Below are 17204 nucleotides of genomic sequence, written 5' to 3' on the forward strand. Positions count from 1 at the left end.
GAGTAGGTTAACTTCAAAGTGACTGGTCGTGAACGGTAGCCTCCAGTCACCAGCCTAGTAGCTGTTGGGACTTCGTCCACATATTGAAGCCAGAGATACGAAACGTGAAGGCGTACCAAAATGTGACCGTCAACGGGTAGTTAAATTGTCGTCCGGGATCTCCGTCTAAACAGTTAGTGCTGGAGTCTGTTGTACGATGGGATGCCTAATATGCCCCTCCTGGTTCATTCATCGGATTTTCCATACAGTTCATGTTCAGACGGCCCTTTACCTCAGTTATTTCTTCTATCAAGATAGCCGTTAAAAGATAACAGATCATCCAATTACTTAAATGATTCAAAACTTGCACGTAGTGATAAATGCAAACTTAGAATGTGTATTTTGTTTTTACACTGTTCACTTTGGGGAGAAAGGGAAATGATTTTTATTAAAAAAACACAATTTCGTCTGAACTACGCCGAGTTGATGAATTTTTAGTGCAGCAAAAAGGGGGTAGGTTAAAAGTAATACACTACTCTTAAAGCTATTGAAAACATTTTGACAGCCGACTGGTGTCTCCCTTCTCGGGGCGTCGTACCCGAGTTTCCCTCAACCTTATGTTCAAATATCGTGCCAAATGAAACATGAGGTGATCTAGTGCAGCAAGTTCAACTGAAACAGACCATCATAAACGAGAAGTTGCAGCTAAATTCTGTCGAATCTCTTATCAAAACCAAATTCGCTTGCAAATGAGGGTGGTGGTCTGTTTGCTGTAAGTGCACCACACTGCTTAGGTTTGAACTAGAAGATTATACTTAATATATATTAGCTTTGTGTTCGTCTTGCACACTACGCGGGAGAACAGCAACATCTTATTGAATTCGGGGATTCTTCCAAGAGTTTTCAGTCTTAGCGTGCATAGGAAGAGAGGAATGAACTAATTATCCCTGTTAATACTGATACACTGACGCCTTTTAATAGCCACCTTTGTCCAAAGGGGATTTTATTCTTTCCACTATCTTGTTAGGTACGTATGGCCTCCCTGAGTGACAGTGATTTTATGGAAGAAAGAAGTAAACGGAAACTAAAAAGAGGTGAGTTTACTTTCCTCTGCAGTAAGTTCTGTCTTCCAAGACACCTGAGTATTAGTGCGGTAGTTTACTTTGTAATTTCAAAGCTATAACTATTACACGGTGATTTACGGTAAGGCTTGGAATTGTGTAGCTCAAAGTAGAATCGCCTTGCTTCCAAGCGCAAGTACTTAAACCCTAATACATCGGCCAACCAAAAAGTATCTATTTTTCCAACGGTGGCAAGTCACTTACTTGACCGTGATTCTCATCTGTTTCAAGTCGCTCCAAACTCTGTTTCATAAAATACCGTTGGTGAAATGATTCCGTATTGGTCTACTTGATCATAGGCCGAAACGAATTGGACAGTTTGATGGACTTAAAACTAAAATGCCGTGATTCTCATCTGTTTGAAGTCGCTCCAAACTCTGTTCCATAAAATACCGTTGCTGAAATGATTCCGTATTGGTCTATTTGATCATAGGCCAAAACGAACTGGACAGTTTGATGGACTTAAAACTAAAATTGTAACCCTGTTTTATAGACGCAACCTCTGAAAGTTATCAAAATATACTCATAAACTGGCATTTTATGAAACTGACCACCTCCAGCGAAGGGGATATACCTAAAGACAATAATTATTTGTATACTAAAAGCTCACGGAAGGAACATCTACCGAAAAAACCTTGTTTACTTAAAAAAAGTGGAGGTTCAAGCAAAAAACAATCTTCAGCGGATGACATCATCGACTACACTTCATATTTATTGCTGGAAATTTAGACGTCTAGAAAGTTGGTGACTGTGCAATGCTTAAAATTGGCAAATTCCGTTAAGGTGCCGAATCTTCGACAATATTTCACAGGAAAATATTCTTTTCAAAATAACTTCTCAGAAAAATCTCATATTACTTATTAACACAACTTGAGGGATAAGAATGATGTCTTTCATATGCATGTTTAGCAAGTGTGTGGCCATCTCATCCAGGAAACCGTTCGCTTTGGGTCTTAGTTTATGTTTCCTAAATCAGAGACATTGACACAATTTTTGTGTAGTTTGGTGTAGTCGAACGCATAGACGCGTATTACCATTTGTTACTAGTGGTTAACACCCTTGGGTTTTGGATATTTCAGTGGTATTCACCACAAAAGCCATACTGTATGTTTTGAAAGAAAACCTGAGCTGCTAGATGGGGGTTTCACCACATAACCCGAAATATCACTTCTGAACATGCAAACAAAGTCTTATACATTTGGTCCTAACGCAGTGTGCCATTGAAATAGCCACCATCAAAGTCAACAGTTCTGTCTCGTTGTCACATATGATTGTTACACAATAACTACTCTCTGCACTCATATCAGAGCACGCTCCAGATGATGGAGCGAATGCACACTGCATTTAAACTACTTGTGAGTAGCTTCCGAGCTGAATCACCTGCTTCGTTTCCCCCAAACCGCCCAACAGGTTAAATTCTATTATACAATGAGACTAGAGCACTCTTGGTAGGGAAACACATGCATGGTTGTTGAGCCGCCGGCATTACCCACATGTTTCGGCAAAAATGTTCATACTTGATAAAAGAATTGGATGTTAGGAAAAGAAGACAACCCTCTAAAAGTGTCTTATGGATAAAGCTTCCAGAATGAATTAGTTCTACCGAATTCTCCTGCACAGACTCCAACCACAAAGTCGAACCCACATTCAAAATATAGTGACAAACTCTGATATACGTATTTTTATATTTTCATCATAACCCCAAGCTTTCTATTCCATGCACTCTTGGCAAAAATTCCTTGCATTTTGAAATTTCTTTCAATCCTACTTGCATTGTAATACCTGCATGCCATAAATCTTCGTTTTGAATGCCGAACTTAACTAAAACGGGCACAATAGCTATTGAAAACCTTCATTTCATTTCATACAGTCGAAGTTATTCAAACGGTACTTACGCATTTTATGCTGTTTTGTAATACAACCTAGATTCCCGACTTCCTTCGCTCTCGTTCAGGTCATTCTGGTGTTAATCAACTCGGTGGAATGTTCGTCAACGGACGTCCTTTACCCGACAGCACACGTCAACGCATCATTGAACTTGCTCATTCAGGAGCACGGCCCTGCGATATTTCCCGGATTCTCCAGGTTTCCAACGGATGTGTATCCAAGATACTTTGTCGATATTATGAGACCGGGTCCATTCGACCAAAGGCAATCGGTGGCAGCAAACCTAGGGTGGCTACTGGTAGTGTGGTGGCTAAAATTGATTTATACAAGCGCGAATGTCCATCAATATTTGCCTGGGAGATACGTGATCGCCTGTTACAAGAAGGAATCTGCACCCCGGATAATATACCAAGTGTGAGTTGATGGCTGGTCTTGTTTTTTATAGGATTATTTGGTTCTGTGGTGCATAGTGCAGCTCTGTGTGTCTTGATAACCTCAGCTGGCAAACCTTGGGGATATTATTGGTGAATAGCGTTGCGCAATAGACGGTTGTGCTTGTTTTGTGAAGCACTAAACGATGAAGGACAACATAATTGATAGATGAACAAATGCTGCCTGCATCTTGGGATATTTCATGCCAACCTTCTGAAATGGAGGGATTATTCAGGCTGGAACCCTCCTAATGTTTCAAAAGCAGAATACTGATAAAAATAGGTCTGGCAACTGCTCCCTTTTCTTGTAGTTTTCTGGTGGAAATCTCTAAAAATTGGTTTTTAGTCGTTGCAAACAATCCTCAAAGACAGTATGGTAACCGAGTTCGACCCGCTGATTCTCTCAAGGTGCTTGTGGAACTCTAGAGAATGGTTTGATTGTTTAGTTTTGAAGGGAATGATCGCAGTTCTTGATGAACTTGTGTCCGGTTAAGTGGTTTTAGATACACAGAACTCAGCGTCTGCATTTAGAGCTTTTGTTAACTTGTAGAGGCTAAATCATACACCAAACTGTTTAAGGCTGACAGCTTGCGTTGTACGGCAAGGGTAGTGTTCTCACTGGTTGATACAAAATCCAAATTCTTGTTGTTTTTGGGACCTTATTACTTTCTGAAACCATGTATATCTGAATCATCGCAGAAGACTATTTGATTAAAAGTAGATTTTCTAAACTTTGTGTCATTCTGACGTGTCTGAACTTGAATTCCCTAAGCATACCACACTTCCTATGTGACACACGTGTCTTTTAGTACAATGATCTTGAGAGCGAAGGTCACTCCTAGTACAAAAAGACGCTTAGCAGAGTAAGGTAGTAGTAGACATGTCTGTTTAAACAATACAGACAGGAGATGATCAACTATTGGTGACCCATATTACTAAACGTTACGGGCTCGTAAATTAAACTGAACAAACCATTACATGGTACCTCGTGAACCAGATCAAAAAAAGCTCCACTTGTTGGACAACACTATGACGGTTCTCGGTCCAAACTTCCCCAAGTTGCTGGCAGTCAATCGGAGCAGTTTAAAATACATACGAAAAGCCTGCGAGTATAAATATTCGCTGTGGTGGTTGTCATCAAAAGGACGAGATTTGTACCGTACAGGGTTTCAAATGACTTGCTGAACAATGGCACACTTTTTAACGAAAACAGATCATAACATTTGATGCTACGATTATGTTAACTGATCTAGCTGACAGTCCTGTGTATTTTTGTACCTATTTTCAAAAACGTGGTTAGCCCGCTACCTCGGTTGGACCCCAACTTTCAAGTGGACGGAACTATTGAAAGCGTGAAATAACATGGTTAGCTCGCTACCTCGGTTTCCGAGATGGTGATTTAATATCTTATATATATCGGTTGGACCCCAACAGATCCACTCCTTTCAAATGGACGGAACTATTGAAAGCGTTAAATTCTGGTGAATAACTTGAAAGGCCCAAAGGAGAATGTCGGTAGCTCAGGTAGCGTTGGCTTTTTCGCCGAGCTGGGCAATTTGGTTGCAAGCGCTTCATCACCAATCGAGGTGACATCATCAGTGCGTAGTTGTGAGTAGCGGTGGGTTAGTGGTTGAGCTCAGTTATTCTACTGCGTCGTGTGGATTTATAGCACTTTAACCGAAGGATCAACAATCTAGCCTACCGAAGAAAAATTAAGGTCAGCATACGCGTCCTCTAATTGAAAATTTAAAGGCGGATTGTTCTAACCCCAGTGTGGGTGAACAATAATCCTGTCCACTCGGTTACTAAGAGACGTTTTGAAGACTAGCACATCACTGGCAGTCTTCAGCAAGCCTTGTCGCTGTTGAACAAATAAAGATCCACCTGACAGATAAATCTGCACAATTAGAGAAACATACTTTCCCCCGAGACGAGGGGATTAGAGGAGTTGCTACGAATTCTCTCATCTACCGGCAAACTAGCTCTTCTTACAAAGCTTACTCCTATTCTGTCACCGAAACATTCTCAACCAAACAACCCCCATTGACGATGTGCATCTGTTCCACTGTTATTAGGAGACAGTTTGAATTCATCCGGATTTTATTGAAAACAACCGTAAGTGGCAAGTGACCTGAGAGCACAGTCCAGACATTACGACGACAAAGCTTGCACTTCAAGAGTGATTATCGTATTTCCAAAGGCTGCCGCAATGAGCTTGTGACACCATCCACAAAAGAAACTACTCTTCTAAATAGATAACTCTTTTTCGGCCTCGTGAAGCCTCCGTAGAGACTCAGGAACGTGAAGCGACAGTACTCCTACTATTAATAATATTTCTAAGCACATTCTTAGATGAGGTTGTCATCTTGTCAACATGCCTAGCTAAAGTGCAGTTAATTATAGCCATATATCTGAACAGTATCCATTGCTATTTCAAAGGCTTTTACATAGATACTATGGTAGTTGTGTTGCACGCTTTCATCAGTCAGTATGTTTGAGAATTCGTCCGTTGCAGTGTGGAGATAAAGTAGGACCAAGACTGGCTGCTGGCTACAGTGGGTGTCCTATTCTCCCAAACCTATCCAGAATAATTAGGTACGTTTGATCAAATGCTCCTGACCCCCTAAGGATCTTGTGACAGCCGTGGATTTTCAAAACAGAGATGCTTCATTTTCATAAAGGAAACTACTCGCAAGGTTGCTGAAAACTCTTCGACAGGCCATGACCGGTTTCGCCCTTCTTAAGTTCATCAGGTAGGCGCAGGCCCCGAGTTCCCGTCAAACGTATGTTCCACTTGAACCCAAATTGGATTGTTTTCGACAAATACATTCATTCGCGAGTGAATTTGGTTTTAAGTAGAACAGGAGGTTGACGGAAACTCGGGGACTATGTCTCCCTGATGAAACCCGACCTGGACCGAAGCGGTCGTGGGTTATCGAAAAGTTTTCAGTAACCTAATGAGTGGTGTTCTTTCAAGAAAACTGGGGAAAGTTCATTATTAGAAACATTTAATACGTCAGGTTGTGCAAATAGTGAACGATTTAGGTAATTTGTCTGTACATACAGATGTGCACTGTTTAAACATCTACGGCAGGAAAATTCATTGGCTTCAAATGCCTACGAGCTTTTAAGAAATGACTCTTCTTTAGTAGAAGCCACTTTCCACAAGCGTCCACTGGTGTTCGCCAACAGGATATCCACAAGAAATGTTCGTCTGACCCTATAAAGCCTGTTTCTTTGCTGAGCAGCTTTAAACTCGCCTTTGTGCGCGAAGATGCGTGTATCCCAAGAAGCACTTTGCTGGAGGGTGCTTGCAGTTTTTTCAAAACGAATGATGAATTTTATTTGAACGATTCCCACAGTTTTGTTAAAATCCTACTTGTAATCCAGTACAATGATGGTTCCTTAATGACAGTTGAACTCAACAATAGTATTGGATTTCTGGGGGGCGGACAGTATTCACGTCCCTGCATAGCTTTGCTTTTCGGGCTTTTGAGTTCTCAAAGAGTTCTCAACTCTGCTGTCGATTTACGCTGGTGCAATATATAGTAGTTTGGCCACATAGTATACTGGGCTGGCTTGTTGCCACCCTAGAAAACTGAAGAAAACGTTAAAAAATTAGCAATAATTTAGAAGTATCTCAAGGTTTTTGTAATTGAAAGACTCACTCTTCTGTTTCAAGCAGGAGGCCTTTCAACTGGTCCCATACCCACTTTCATTATCACTGGTAAAATGGTGTTTTGTTTAAGAAATTTTATAGTTAAAAGCTGGAAATAGGAAGCCCTTAGGAATGGAATCGTCGCATTATTATACAGTATTTCATTTCAAGCAGTCAGCCAAACTATCGTTCAGAATTTCAGCCAGTAGAGCAAAACCCCCGTTTACCAGCAATAACTTAACCGTGTGGTCAACCACTGCACATTCAAAAACACTTTTAGGTCTCGATTTGTAAAGCATTTTGATATACCTCTAGTTTCTTTATGTGGACCCAAGTGCACACAATTTGGAGCGGTACTCAAACCCCATCCTCTCACCTGCTGAGAAAGTTCTGCGTTTCTTACATTCCGCCGTGTTTTTGCATCTTTTTAGTTGACATCGGCAGTACTGATCAATTTGAGCATGTCCCCCGACATCAAGCAATCCAGTGCTTTGATGTGGATGTCAAGAAAGAGTGCTTAGCAGTCTTTGGTGCAGGAAAAGTATTTCTATACAAAACATTTATCGGATGATGGATGGGACTGTCGAATTAGGACATACGGGCTCCTCTTTTGAGAAGTATTATGTGAATATCGCAGGTGCGTATGAGTATCATATGGGTCTCTGTCTACGAGGAAACAAAACCGCGTCGCAATGAGGCGTGACCCCATGTTGGCGGTTCACCTACATCCCTGACGGTCATTCACACCGGATAGCCAATAACTAAACTTCTATTTCGTCCCTAACAAATGCCCTAAACACATTTAATCAATTCCTTTCCATTGCTCACCTTCTTCTACATTAGATGGGAAACAAAGTCTCTATCCCTGTCTCTGACACACCATCGAAATATATACTTGGCATCTTTGTCACAGAGGTACTAATATAAGACTTCAATTACTCGTTGCATGCTATCGTGTAAAGAAACCGGCAAATAGGTCCTACGTTTCTGAAGACTACTAAATTTCCCTTGTTAAAGAAATTACCAGTGTATCCCGTTTGATCCCTTGTCAATGGTAGGTTTCCTCAATCAACCGGGTTCTACGCAACCTATCCAGCGAGTCTCAAAGAAAACTATCTTCTGCAGCGGCTGCGGCGGCTGTTGCTGCTGCGGCGGTTGCAGCAGCTCATCGAAATGCAGGACTCCCGAATTACCAAGGATCAGTGAATTCCTCTATACATCATCCATCGACAAAATACACCATACCTGGTCTATCACGATCTCCAATACAAACGGCATTCAGTTTCCCCGCGTATCAAAACCCCTCAAGCCACTTCTTCCCCATGGCCCCACAGATGCACAAGTTATACTCACAGCATCATCAGCCAACATCAACTCAAGATCGACAGTCTGTTGGTTTTGGTTCCTACGGAGTTCCATATGATTCCAGTTATACAGACCCAAGGCAACTGCTTCCGCAAGTGCTGCAACATCAGTATCAACAGCAACAGCAGCAACAACAACGGGATCAATCGAACCAACCTAGCTATTCAACAGCGAACATATATAGCCCTTCTTTCACACTCTCTTCTTCACTGCCCAAATCTCTAGGTAGTCCTCCCCATGCACATAGTTCACACAGTTCAGATACAATGTCACATAATAGCAATGCAATGAGTCGTTCTGCTTACGATAAATTCAGTGATCTGTTGATATCCGGTCATGCTTCAGCCCAGGTCTCATGGGCACAAGCCTCTTGGGCACAAGCATGGTATTCCGCAGCTGCTGCTTCAGCAAACGTTGGTCATGATGGAACCTCGGGATATGGCCGGGGTGAACCGATTGGGGAATTCCAGCTCCCTTCTCCATTAAACTACTTTAACCCCTACCGCATCGGAAGCGCTTTGATGCGTGGTCCTTCAAACGATATGTATAATTCCAGGATTGCAGAAATGACTGCGGGGGAGCAAAAGTCCCATATGGAACTGACGACCAATAAGGTGATTGCGAGTGATATGCAGCGAGAGGGGATGAGGGAAGAAGCCCACAATCACCCGGATGTCCCCGTCACAGAGAATGTTACGTTTGGCTGGGGAGCGCAAACGCTAGTAAGGTCTGAAATAGAGTCTCTTCAATCCCCAACCGAGTACGGCGGTCAAGCTGATATGTTCAATGGTAAGACGGTTCTTCACCCAACCGACTACTGGAATCAAGCTACAAGGAAGCAATCATTGGCCGAGCTGAAGTCACAAGAATCGCATGGTCTTACCGCTCTGGCATCTCAGTACGAACACTCAAGTCTTGCTGAAAAGTTGGATCAGACAGCAAAGATGCACACGGAATTTTTGCCACCTTCGGAAGAATGCAATTATTTGTCTGGTATGGTCCATGCACCACATCAAACAAGTGCGGATACTAAGGAGCAGCAGGAAAAAAGTTCGTTGAATAACGACAAGCAGCAGAGCAAACTTTTAGCTCTTGAGTGTCATGCACACGATGGTAAGTCTGCGTGGTTCGTTTCATAGTCAATGCTTGACATTGCTAGAAAAAAGATGACAGTTATCGAAATTTGCAGGCTATTCTGTACTTCAAATCAGTCTTTGATTGTTAGTGTCCTGAAGCATAGTTTACCTCCTTGTTGCTGTACATCCCAATAGAACTGTGTAACTTTGGCCAACTTAAGCCGGACGGGTCAAGTGATGTGTTTTGAGGCCTGCAATATACACAGGGTGTTGTTTGGTCACTCCTGGTGTGGTTTTGGAGATGAACCGTGCCTGACGTTGAGCGAAACCCCTGAAGTCGGAAGGACTCATTGGTTTATTCCTGTTACCCAGAGATTATATTTCGTCCTCCAACAAAGCAAGGAGATCCCTTAAAAGTATTGAGGAACAAGGGGATTGCTCACGGTTCCGTCCTGTTCTAAACTTCCCGACGCTTCGGGCAGTGCCTTGCCCGGATAAAAGTTTAATTTTAAGCTCAAACTAATGATGAAAGTGCTGGAATTCCATCGACTCTGCAGTCTGAACAATTTCGTCGTATATATGAATTCAAAAGTAGATGTTCAAATCGGATTAGTTTTGGATCCCAAGGCTGACTATTCAGACTCCGGGCACTGTACCCATCCGATTAGCTTCGTAGAGGGTAAAGCCGGTGGTTTTGTGTCTATGGCTTTTGGGTGGTCGTCACACACTACTATGTGAAAAAATATGGAATATCTTAACAGAACATTTAAATGACCTACGTGGTGCACACTATACGCGGCAATACAAAAATTCTACCGACTACGTGGGCTTCCACTGTGTCATTGCTTCCAGGGAGTTTATCTCGAATGTGCTCAAACAATCGAGGCTTTGCTCAAAAACTGAAGTTTACCATGTGAGCACCTCAGGGCTTTTTAGATATGGTCTCCTTAGTTTATGCTTTCTGTTGTTGGTAGTTTCCTGTAAGGCAAAAAATGGGAAATTTGTAGGTTGTATTGCAGGAAAAATCGCTGCACATCTTTTCGGTGTTAAACCCCAAAAACAAACGAATCGTGTACAAAAATGCTCTCATTTACATACCAACGTAGTTTTCACAGGAAAAACAGCAGAATCATAGCTAAATCTCCCGTTTATGTCATTGTTCATCTGAAATTGCCGAAAAAAACGGCCGCCTCGTGTTCGACTTGGTACGATATTTGATATGTCGCAACGCATTGACGTATTAACGTGACAAACTACTCATAAGAGGGAGATTCAGTTGACATTCAAGTGATCCTCTCGTAAAAAAAACAAACTGATGTGCAAACGAGTGTACTTGTCGAGTTTCGTGCAGTTTGGGTTCAAGTAGAACGTAAGGTTGACTGCGCCTACCTGATGCGCCCGAAGTGGAAGAACGAAACCGGTCGTGAGCGGTCCATGACTTTTCTCTGACCTTCGTGTGTTGCGTCTATGCAGATGACACAGGTTGTGTTCATTAACTACTGTTTCTTATGCTGGAACAGCGAAAAATAGTTAGTTCCGTGACGGACAGAGTTTCTTTCGAACTGCAACCCTTTGGATGTCGGGACAACTTCATTTAGGAAAAATGTTCCAGTGGAAACATTTTGAACCATTCTACTAGCCAGTGGTGCCTAGCGATCTTCCACTAAAGATCAAGATAGCTTCGAAATGTCGACACAAATCTGAGTGTGGTGATGAGTATGCAGAGTATGAAAAACGATATCCTAGTAGAACAGGCACTGTGATTTGATTGATAACGAACGCTTCTCAATCTATTGACATCAGGTGGTCACTGGAGATCGGCTGTCGATACGCAGTCTGGCTTCCAACGTCCGGATCATCAATCGCAAACAAGTAACCTACAACAAACTTCAAAAGATCTATTGTCTGAACAACCAAACTCGGTGGAATCCACCAAAGGGGTCGAAATCCATACTTTCAGCAACGCCGCGTATCCCGGTGACAGACGTATTGGCTACAATTCAGACTATATTCAACTTCAAACGCAGACAAAATGTGACTTCAAAAGTAGATCAGACACAAGAACAGTACCCATGGGAATGTCAGTAAGAAGTTTTTGTGATTCAATCAGTCCCAAGACAGATAGCAATGATGGTGAAAGTGCAGGGAACTTCAGTGATGTAGAGGAGTCAGTGGTCAGTGTGACGGGCCCATCAAACAAACGGAAACAGCAGAGAAGCCGGACTTCTTTTTCCAACCATCAGTTAGAAGAACTTGAGAAAGGTAAGATCAGTTTATGACTTTTTCTTAGGCAGCTTAGATTCTTTATGAATTTTACCACGTCTTGATGTGTGGATGGTTGTTCCTTGCTCCACCAAGTTCTCGTGCCGTGTGGGAGAATTAAACCGCAATTGAAATCATAAATGATGGGTGAAAACTACCTGAAAATTAGTCAGCTGTGGTCGAATTACGTTGAATAACCTGACCGGCAATGACTTACTGGCACCCCACAAGGGTAGCCGGTGTGTATTACTCGAAATGGTTTCATGTTATCGTTGCGGAGTAAATTTTGGAAATTTTTCGGTGTTCTGTCGATGGAATGGTTTTCGGGTCCCAGCTTTCGGTTCATTGATCGATCGATTAGTGACTCGACTGGGCAGATGTTCCGAGACGCGTCTGCGTAAGCACCTATATTTTCCGCCAGTACGAATTTCACCGCATCTGCGCGTAAAATGTTATACGTGTCAGGCAGAGGGATCGGGTAAAACACGCAGTGGGAAGCAAAGATCTAACTGTCTCTTTCATGACTGCAGGATTACTTAAACAGCCGGATACGTACGAGCGCCTGCGGCATGTGGTTTGCACTGTGTCGTTGTAGTTAAACGGCCTTTGGGTGCACTCTGAGAAAAGCCTGCTTCCTTTTGGTCAGTACGTGAACGCCACTTCCATCGATCGGGAGACATGTGACTGAGACTATTCCCAAAACAAACCAGTGTGACTCATGGACCACTATACGAAGTGACAGATTCAGACATCCCAGTGATTGATGAAGCACTATTGGTCAAACGACTGTAGTCAACCTTGGTTATCCGAAGGATTTTGCACGATTATGATCAAAGCGTTGTTTTAGGTGTTATCACATCTCAAACTATATTGTTCTTTGAGCAGTTAAGTCAAGCGTGATTTCTTTCTCCATGTTATGTATGCCAACCGCACGGCCCGCGGGACCTCACTTTTTGAGTCCGATTAGTGACCTGGCAATGGAACAGTGATACAATGTACATTACACCAGTCAGAAAATTGCCTATAGAGTTCACTAATTGCAATTTGACAATGAATTTGACTGGTCGTTGGATATGGTCAGTTTCCCAGGAATCCGGCTACTGAAAGTAGGTCAGACGAACGGTTTTTTCTTTTAACTTTCTTCGCGCGCTATGTGATAACTAGTAAGTCACGCGCATCGTGTTTTGCAACTGGAAACTACGAAGACTTTTTCTATAGTAGGAAGACTTCCCTTGGCCATCGATGTGGCGTTCCGTTACAAAATGATCGTTTATTAAGTACCAACTAGATCCAGGCATACTTCTGAGTTGTCTCAGTAAGGATAAATTGCAAAAGACGTTACCTTCCAATAATTAATAATAAAAATAACCCAAAGGGAAAACCACTTATGTAATGTTTATCCATTTGGATTCTTAAGACTGGATTGTGGTAGTGGGCTGAGTACTCTATCAATCAGACTGGAAAAATTCCTGGTTTTAAACTTAACTTATTTCACCACTTTTGAACTAGTAGTTGAAAAGTTGTATCCATGCATCTGTCAAACCCGCAGTGTTCTAATTTTTCGTGTTGCAAACTATATATTGTACCCTATAAACAAGTTACACGGAATTTTCGATGCCATTTTTATAAATTTAGGTTATCGATGACATTTGGAGATCTAATTTTGTCTGGATACAAGCAAAGTATTTTTCAGCTAGTTTGAGGAGTCAGTCCAGTTATACACCCACTCCTCCGAGTTCTGATCTACAAAATAATTGGATTCAGAGTTTCTAATTCTCCTTAGGGCGGAGGTTCTTTCACACGTTAAACAGTCAGCTCTACACGGCATGGTGGATGTTCCGACCGGAAGGAATGTGGGACTATCTGAAATCTGGAAAACAAGTAAAACAGAAAGTTTGCACTGGATGAAGCCGGCTATAAGATCTTTTCTTTCATTATACGGACTTATAAAGACATATAAGCAACTTGAAATCCCACTACAAATGTGGATGTCACAAATCCTCTCGTTCTTTTTGTGAGAAGACATGATTTTCGCCTACTCTGTTTTGTATTAATTACTTGGGCGTAAGTCCCGAAAATCACTATGAACTTTGTATTTTCTGTATAATTCTTAACACCTGATGTCATTTCGGATGAATAGGTTCTAGAACTACACCATAGTTATGTTACCGTTTGAATTAATCACCTAGTTTCTTCCAAACGTTTGCGTCCGTGTTGAGGAATATTTGCACGAAAGTAAACTGGATTCCACTTCTTGTGAGCTCATTGCATGGGATTAACCGCGCGAAATTCCGTTCTTTTTTTGGTTAAGTTATCTACCCATCAGGTAGGCGGTTTGTTGGCAGTACACTGCAAGTCGAGTCAAAATGATAGTGAGTTTTAATCTGTTTAGCTTGTTAGATTGGCACGTCATTTAGCTGAGCGCTTCAACCTTATTTCAACTTGTCTGCATCTACAGAATTCGAGCGTACACATTACCCGGATGTGTTCACGCGAGAAAAACTATCCACGCAGATTCTCTTGCCTGAGGCTCGAATCCAGGTATGGTTTTCCAACCGACGAGCAAAGTGGAGAAGAGAAGAGAAGCTTCGCATGAAACATAGCTCACATCAAAACGACTCCGGCAGATTTGATAAGCTGAACAGAAATACCGAGAAGTTACAAGAAGGCAAACTACTAAAGGACTGCAGAGGATACCCAACCGATATGCTATGTCCGTCTCCTGGTCCTATAACAAGCGAACGCGAACAGCGAACACAGGGACGAGCCAGTCCATTTCGGTTTGTAAAGTTTGATTTTATGAACAACGTGAGCTATCCGGATGCACACACCAATGAGTCCTATTTATCATTGCTTCCTTCAAACCAGCATCAGCAACAACACCAACCCCTGGAGACACAACAGTTCAATTCAAAAGTTTTCAGATCAGGGCGGATGCTCGAATCGATGGGTTCAAACAAAAGTTTTACTTGAATGCGATCCCTGTCCCTTCCCAAAGTTGGTGTTCTTTCGAAATTTGGGATGATTATTTCTACTGTACATAAATATTTACCTATTGACTATCCGCCACACGCCATTTCATCTGAGTTGCTATTCTCTCGGCTGTACATAATTTTTAATGGGACGAACATTTTTACCAACAAAGTTTATATAGAATAGTAGAAAAATAAGAGATGAGGTTCGTAGAAAATATTGATTTTGGCAATCTGAATTTATTCAAGGCTTTCTGGATAAAATATCCTCACCATAATCACTAATGTTAGAAATAAAAACGACAATGAAAGCAGTAATAATTAAAGTCCTCGATTGAGTTTTCACAGCAACTGTTCTCGCGAGGACATCTGATTAAAATGGAAGATGTTGTCGAAAGTATAACTCCAATCTGCTCCGCAAGACGTATGTTTTCGGTAGATACATGAAATCTACTGCACATTCCCACCTTATGACTTCATGAGATTTTTTAGGCACAAGTAGAAGTTTTTGAACGACCACAAAATCATGTGTAAACTACTAGATTTTGAATACCGTCCCGTTCTTTAAAGGTGGCGGCGGTTGCAAAAATTTGAACGAACCCACATGTAACAAGTTTTTTCTGATTATCATTTCTTTGATGGAATCTCTTTGGAAAAATATAAGCATACACGAGCAAATTAAAATGCCTGTTTGTTTTGATGAATTCATCCATTTCAGTCATCTGTATGGATTAAACTATGATAGGAAATTCCAACAACTGAATGATATTGTAACTAGAACTCAGAAACACCTGGAATAAGACCAGAACCGAATTAAGCCAACAAGCCTAATTTGGTGTTTTTCTCAACCGGATTTGACTTCTGACAGGGACTGAAGCACTCCTTCTTGTCAGCAACACCCTCAGTAAGACTCAAGGGGCTTTGAGAAAAATCCTGTGCCACTTGAAGAAGCGAGCAAGTAAGCTTTGAGGATATAATTTGCCATAAATCCTTGAAAACTGTGAAAAAAGTTTTCCCATACGAGGCAGGCGCGAGTTTGGACACAATATACAGATGCAGAAGAGGAAGATGACAAAGCAAACGAGCATACAATAGCAGTCGTCAGAAAGACAAAGTAAAAGACGACTTCTGACAGTAAAGTTTACAACCCGTTTTTTATTACAGCATGTAAATTGCCTTCCTGTGTAAAGAAATCTCAAGGTCAAAGATGGAGGAAACATCGCTTTCCCAGTTTCAAAGCCACTTTTCACCTCTTACAAAACAGCTGCATTTGCATTCAAAGCCACCTGATCATTGCGGTATGAAACAAAATTATTTCTTTAGAGTATAGTTTAATCAATAACAGCTGTTTTCCTTGACGGAGCATTTTACTCATGAGGTTTTTGACAGCTCACGAAATATGCTCGCATGCACACTAATTTAATTTTTACGTGAGGTACAAGTGAACATCAGCTGAATCTCTGCTCCTAAGTGAGAGGTTCAGCTGTGATTCACTGAACGGACTGCTTCCACCTGATGAGCCTCCAGTGAAAGGGCCACCAAAGACTGTTTAGCAACCCCGTGAGTAGTTTGACTGTTGGAAACTCTTCGGAAGCTCATGATCAGCTTCGCCCTTCTTGGGGTTGACCAGATACGCAAAGGAGTTTCTATCGCGAGTCCACTTTTCCTTGGAGCGTAGGAATTGAAAATTTAGGGACTGGACGTATCTGATGAGTCCGAAAAAGGACAAGAACTGTGGTAGGATGTCAAAGAGCTTTCATCGGCCTTACGAGCTGTGTTTCACCAAGAAATAACATCGTGCTATCCCGAAAATCATCCCGACATACTAGATTTTGCAAGCAGGAATCGTTCTTTTCGTTTAATTCGTCCGTTTAGTGCGGTCAATATATCCTTTTCAGGCACCAACCCACGACTTCTACTTAATAAGATTATCTTTCATTCCTGATTCTTATCACTAACAAACGCAGTTGCGTCAGTGTTGTAGCAACTTTCAAAATAATGGTCAATATTTTGATCGCTGGACTGAGCAGGAATTTTGTACTAACCTAGTTGACATCAACATGGCGTAGTGAATTGATGGTGTGCTTTAGGCGGCTTGTAGATGATGAGCAGTGAAATGCTTGTACCTTTATACGTTTCGTCGACGCGGGTGGGGGTGGCCTGTGATTGTGACTGGTTCGGATGGTCGGCCCCTTTTGATGTTTACTGTTGCTGTCACAAACAATAATGCACAAATTTAGTATCTGTTTTGAAGTATTCGTTAGCGCGCTACCAATTTCAAACTCCTCGGGAATTGCGCGGAATTCACGCGACAACTTCCAACAAATCGAAACGCCACAAACAAAGCGTCTGCCTTCGGGCACCTCATAAAGGGTTGCATTCGAAATTGCTCGGAATGAGCTCATAGGGGAAGTTAGGCTGATGGGCTCCAGAAGAACTCCGGCTAAGTGTGT

General features: G+C 41.9%; 1 protein-coding gene across 1 annotated transcript; it reads left to right on the top strand.

The window, feature by feature from the left end:
- Positions 1-1006: 1006 nt before the first annotated feature.
- On the top strand, positions 1007-14752 carry T265_14971 (hypothetical protein; the record flags this gene model as incomplete). Its single annotated transcript, XM_009176034.1, has 5 exons — positions 1007-1073; positions 3055-3399; positions 6172-6257; positions 8135-8666; positions 14238-14752. The coding sequence occupies 5 exons, from the start codon at positions 1013-1015 to the stop codon at positions 14750-14752; spliced, it is 1539 nt and encodes a 512-aa protein (XP_009174298.1).
- Between the last annotated feature and the right edge of the window lie 2452 nt (positions 14753-17204).

Source organism: Opisthorchis viverrini, assembly GCF_000715545.1.
Source record: "Opisthorchis viverrini unplaced genomic scaffold opera_v5_310, whole genome shotgun sequence".
Classification (NCBI taxonomy): Eukaryota; Metazoa; Platyhelminthes; class Trematoda; order Opisthorchiida; family Opisthorchiidae; genus Opisthorchis; species Opisthorchis viverrini.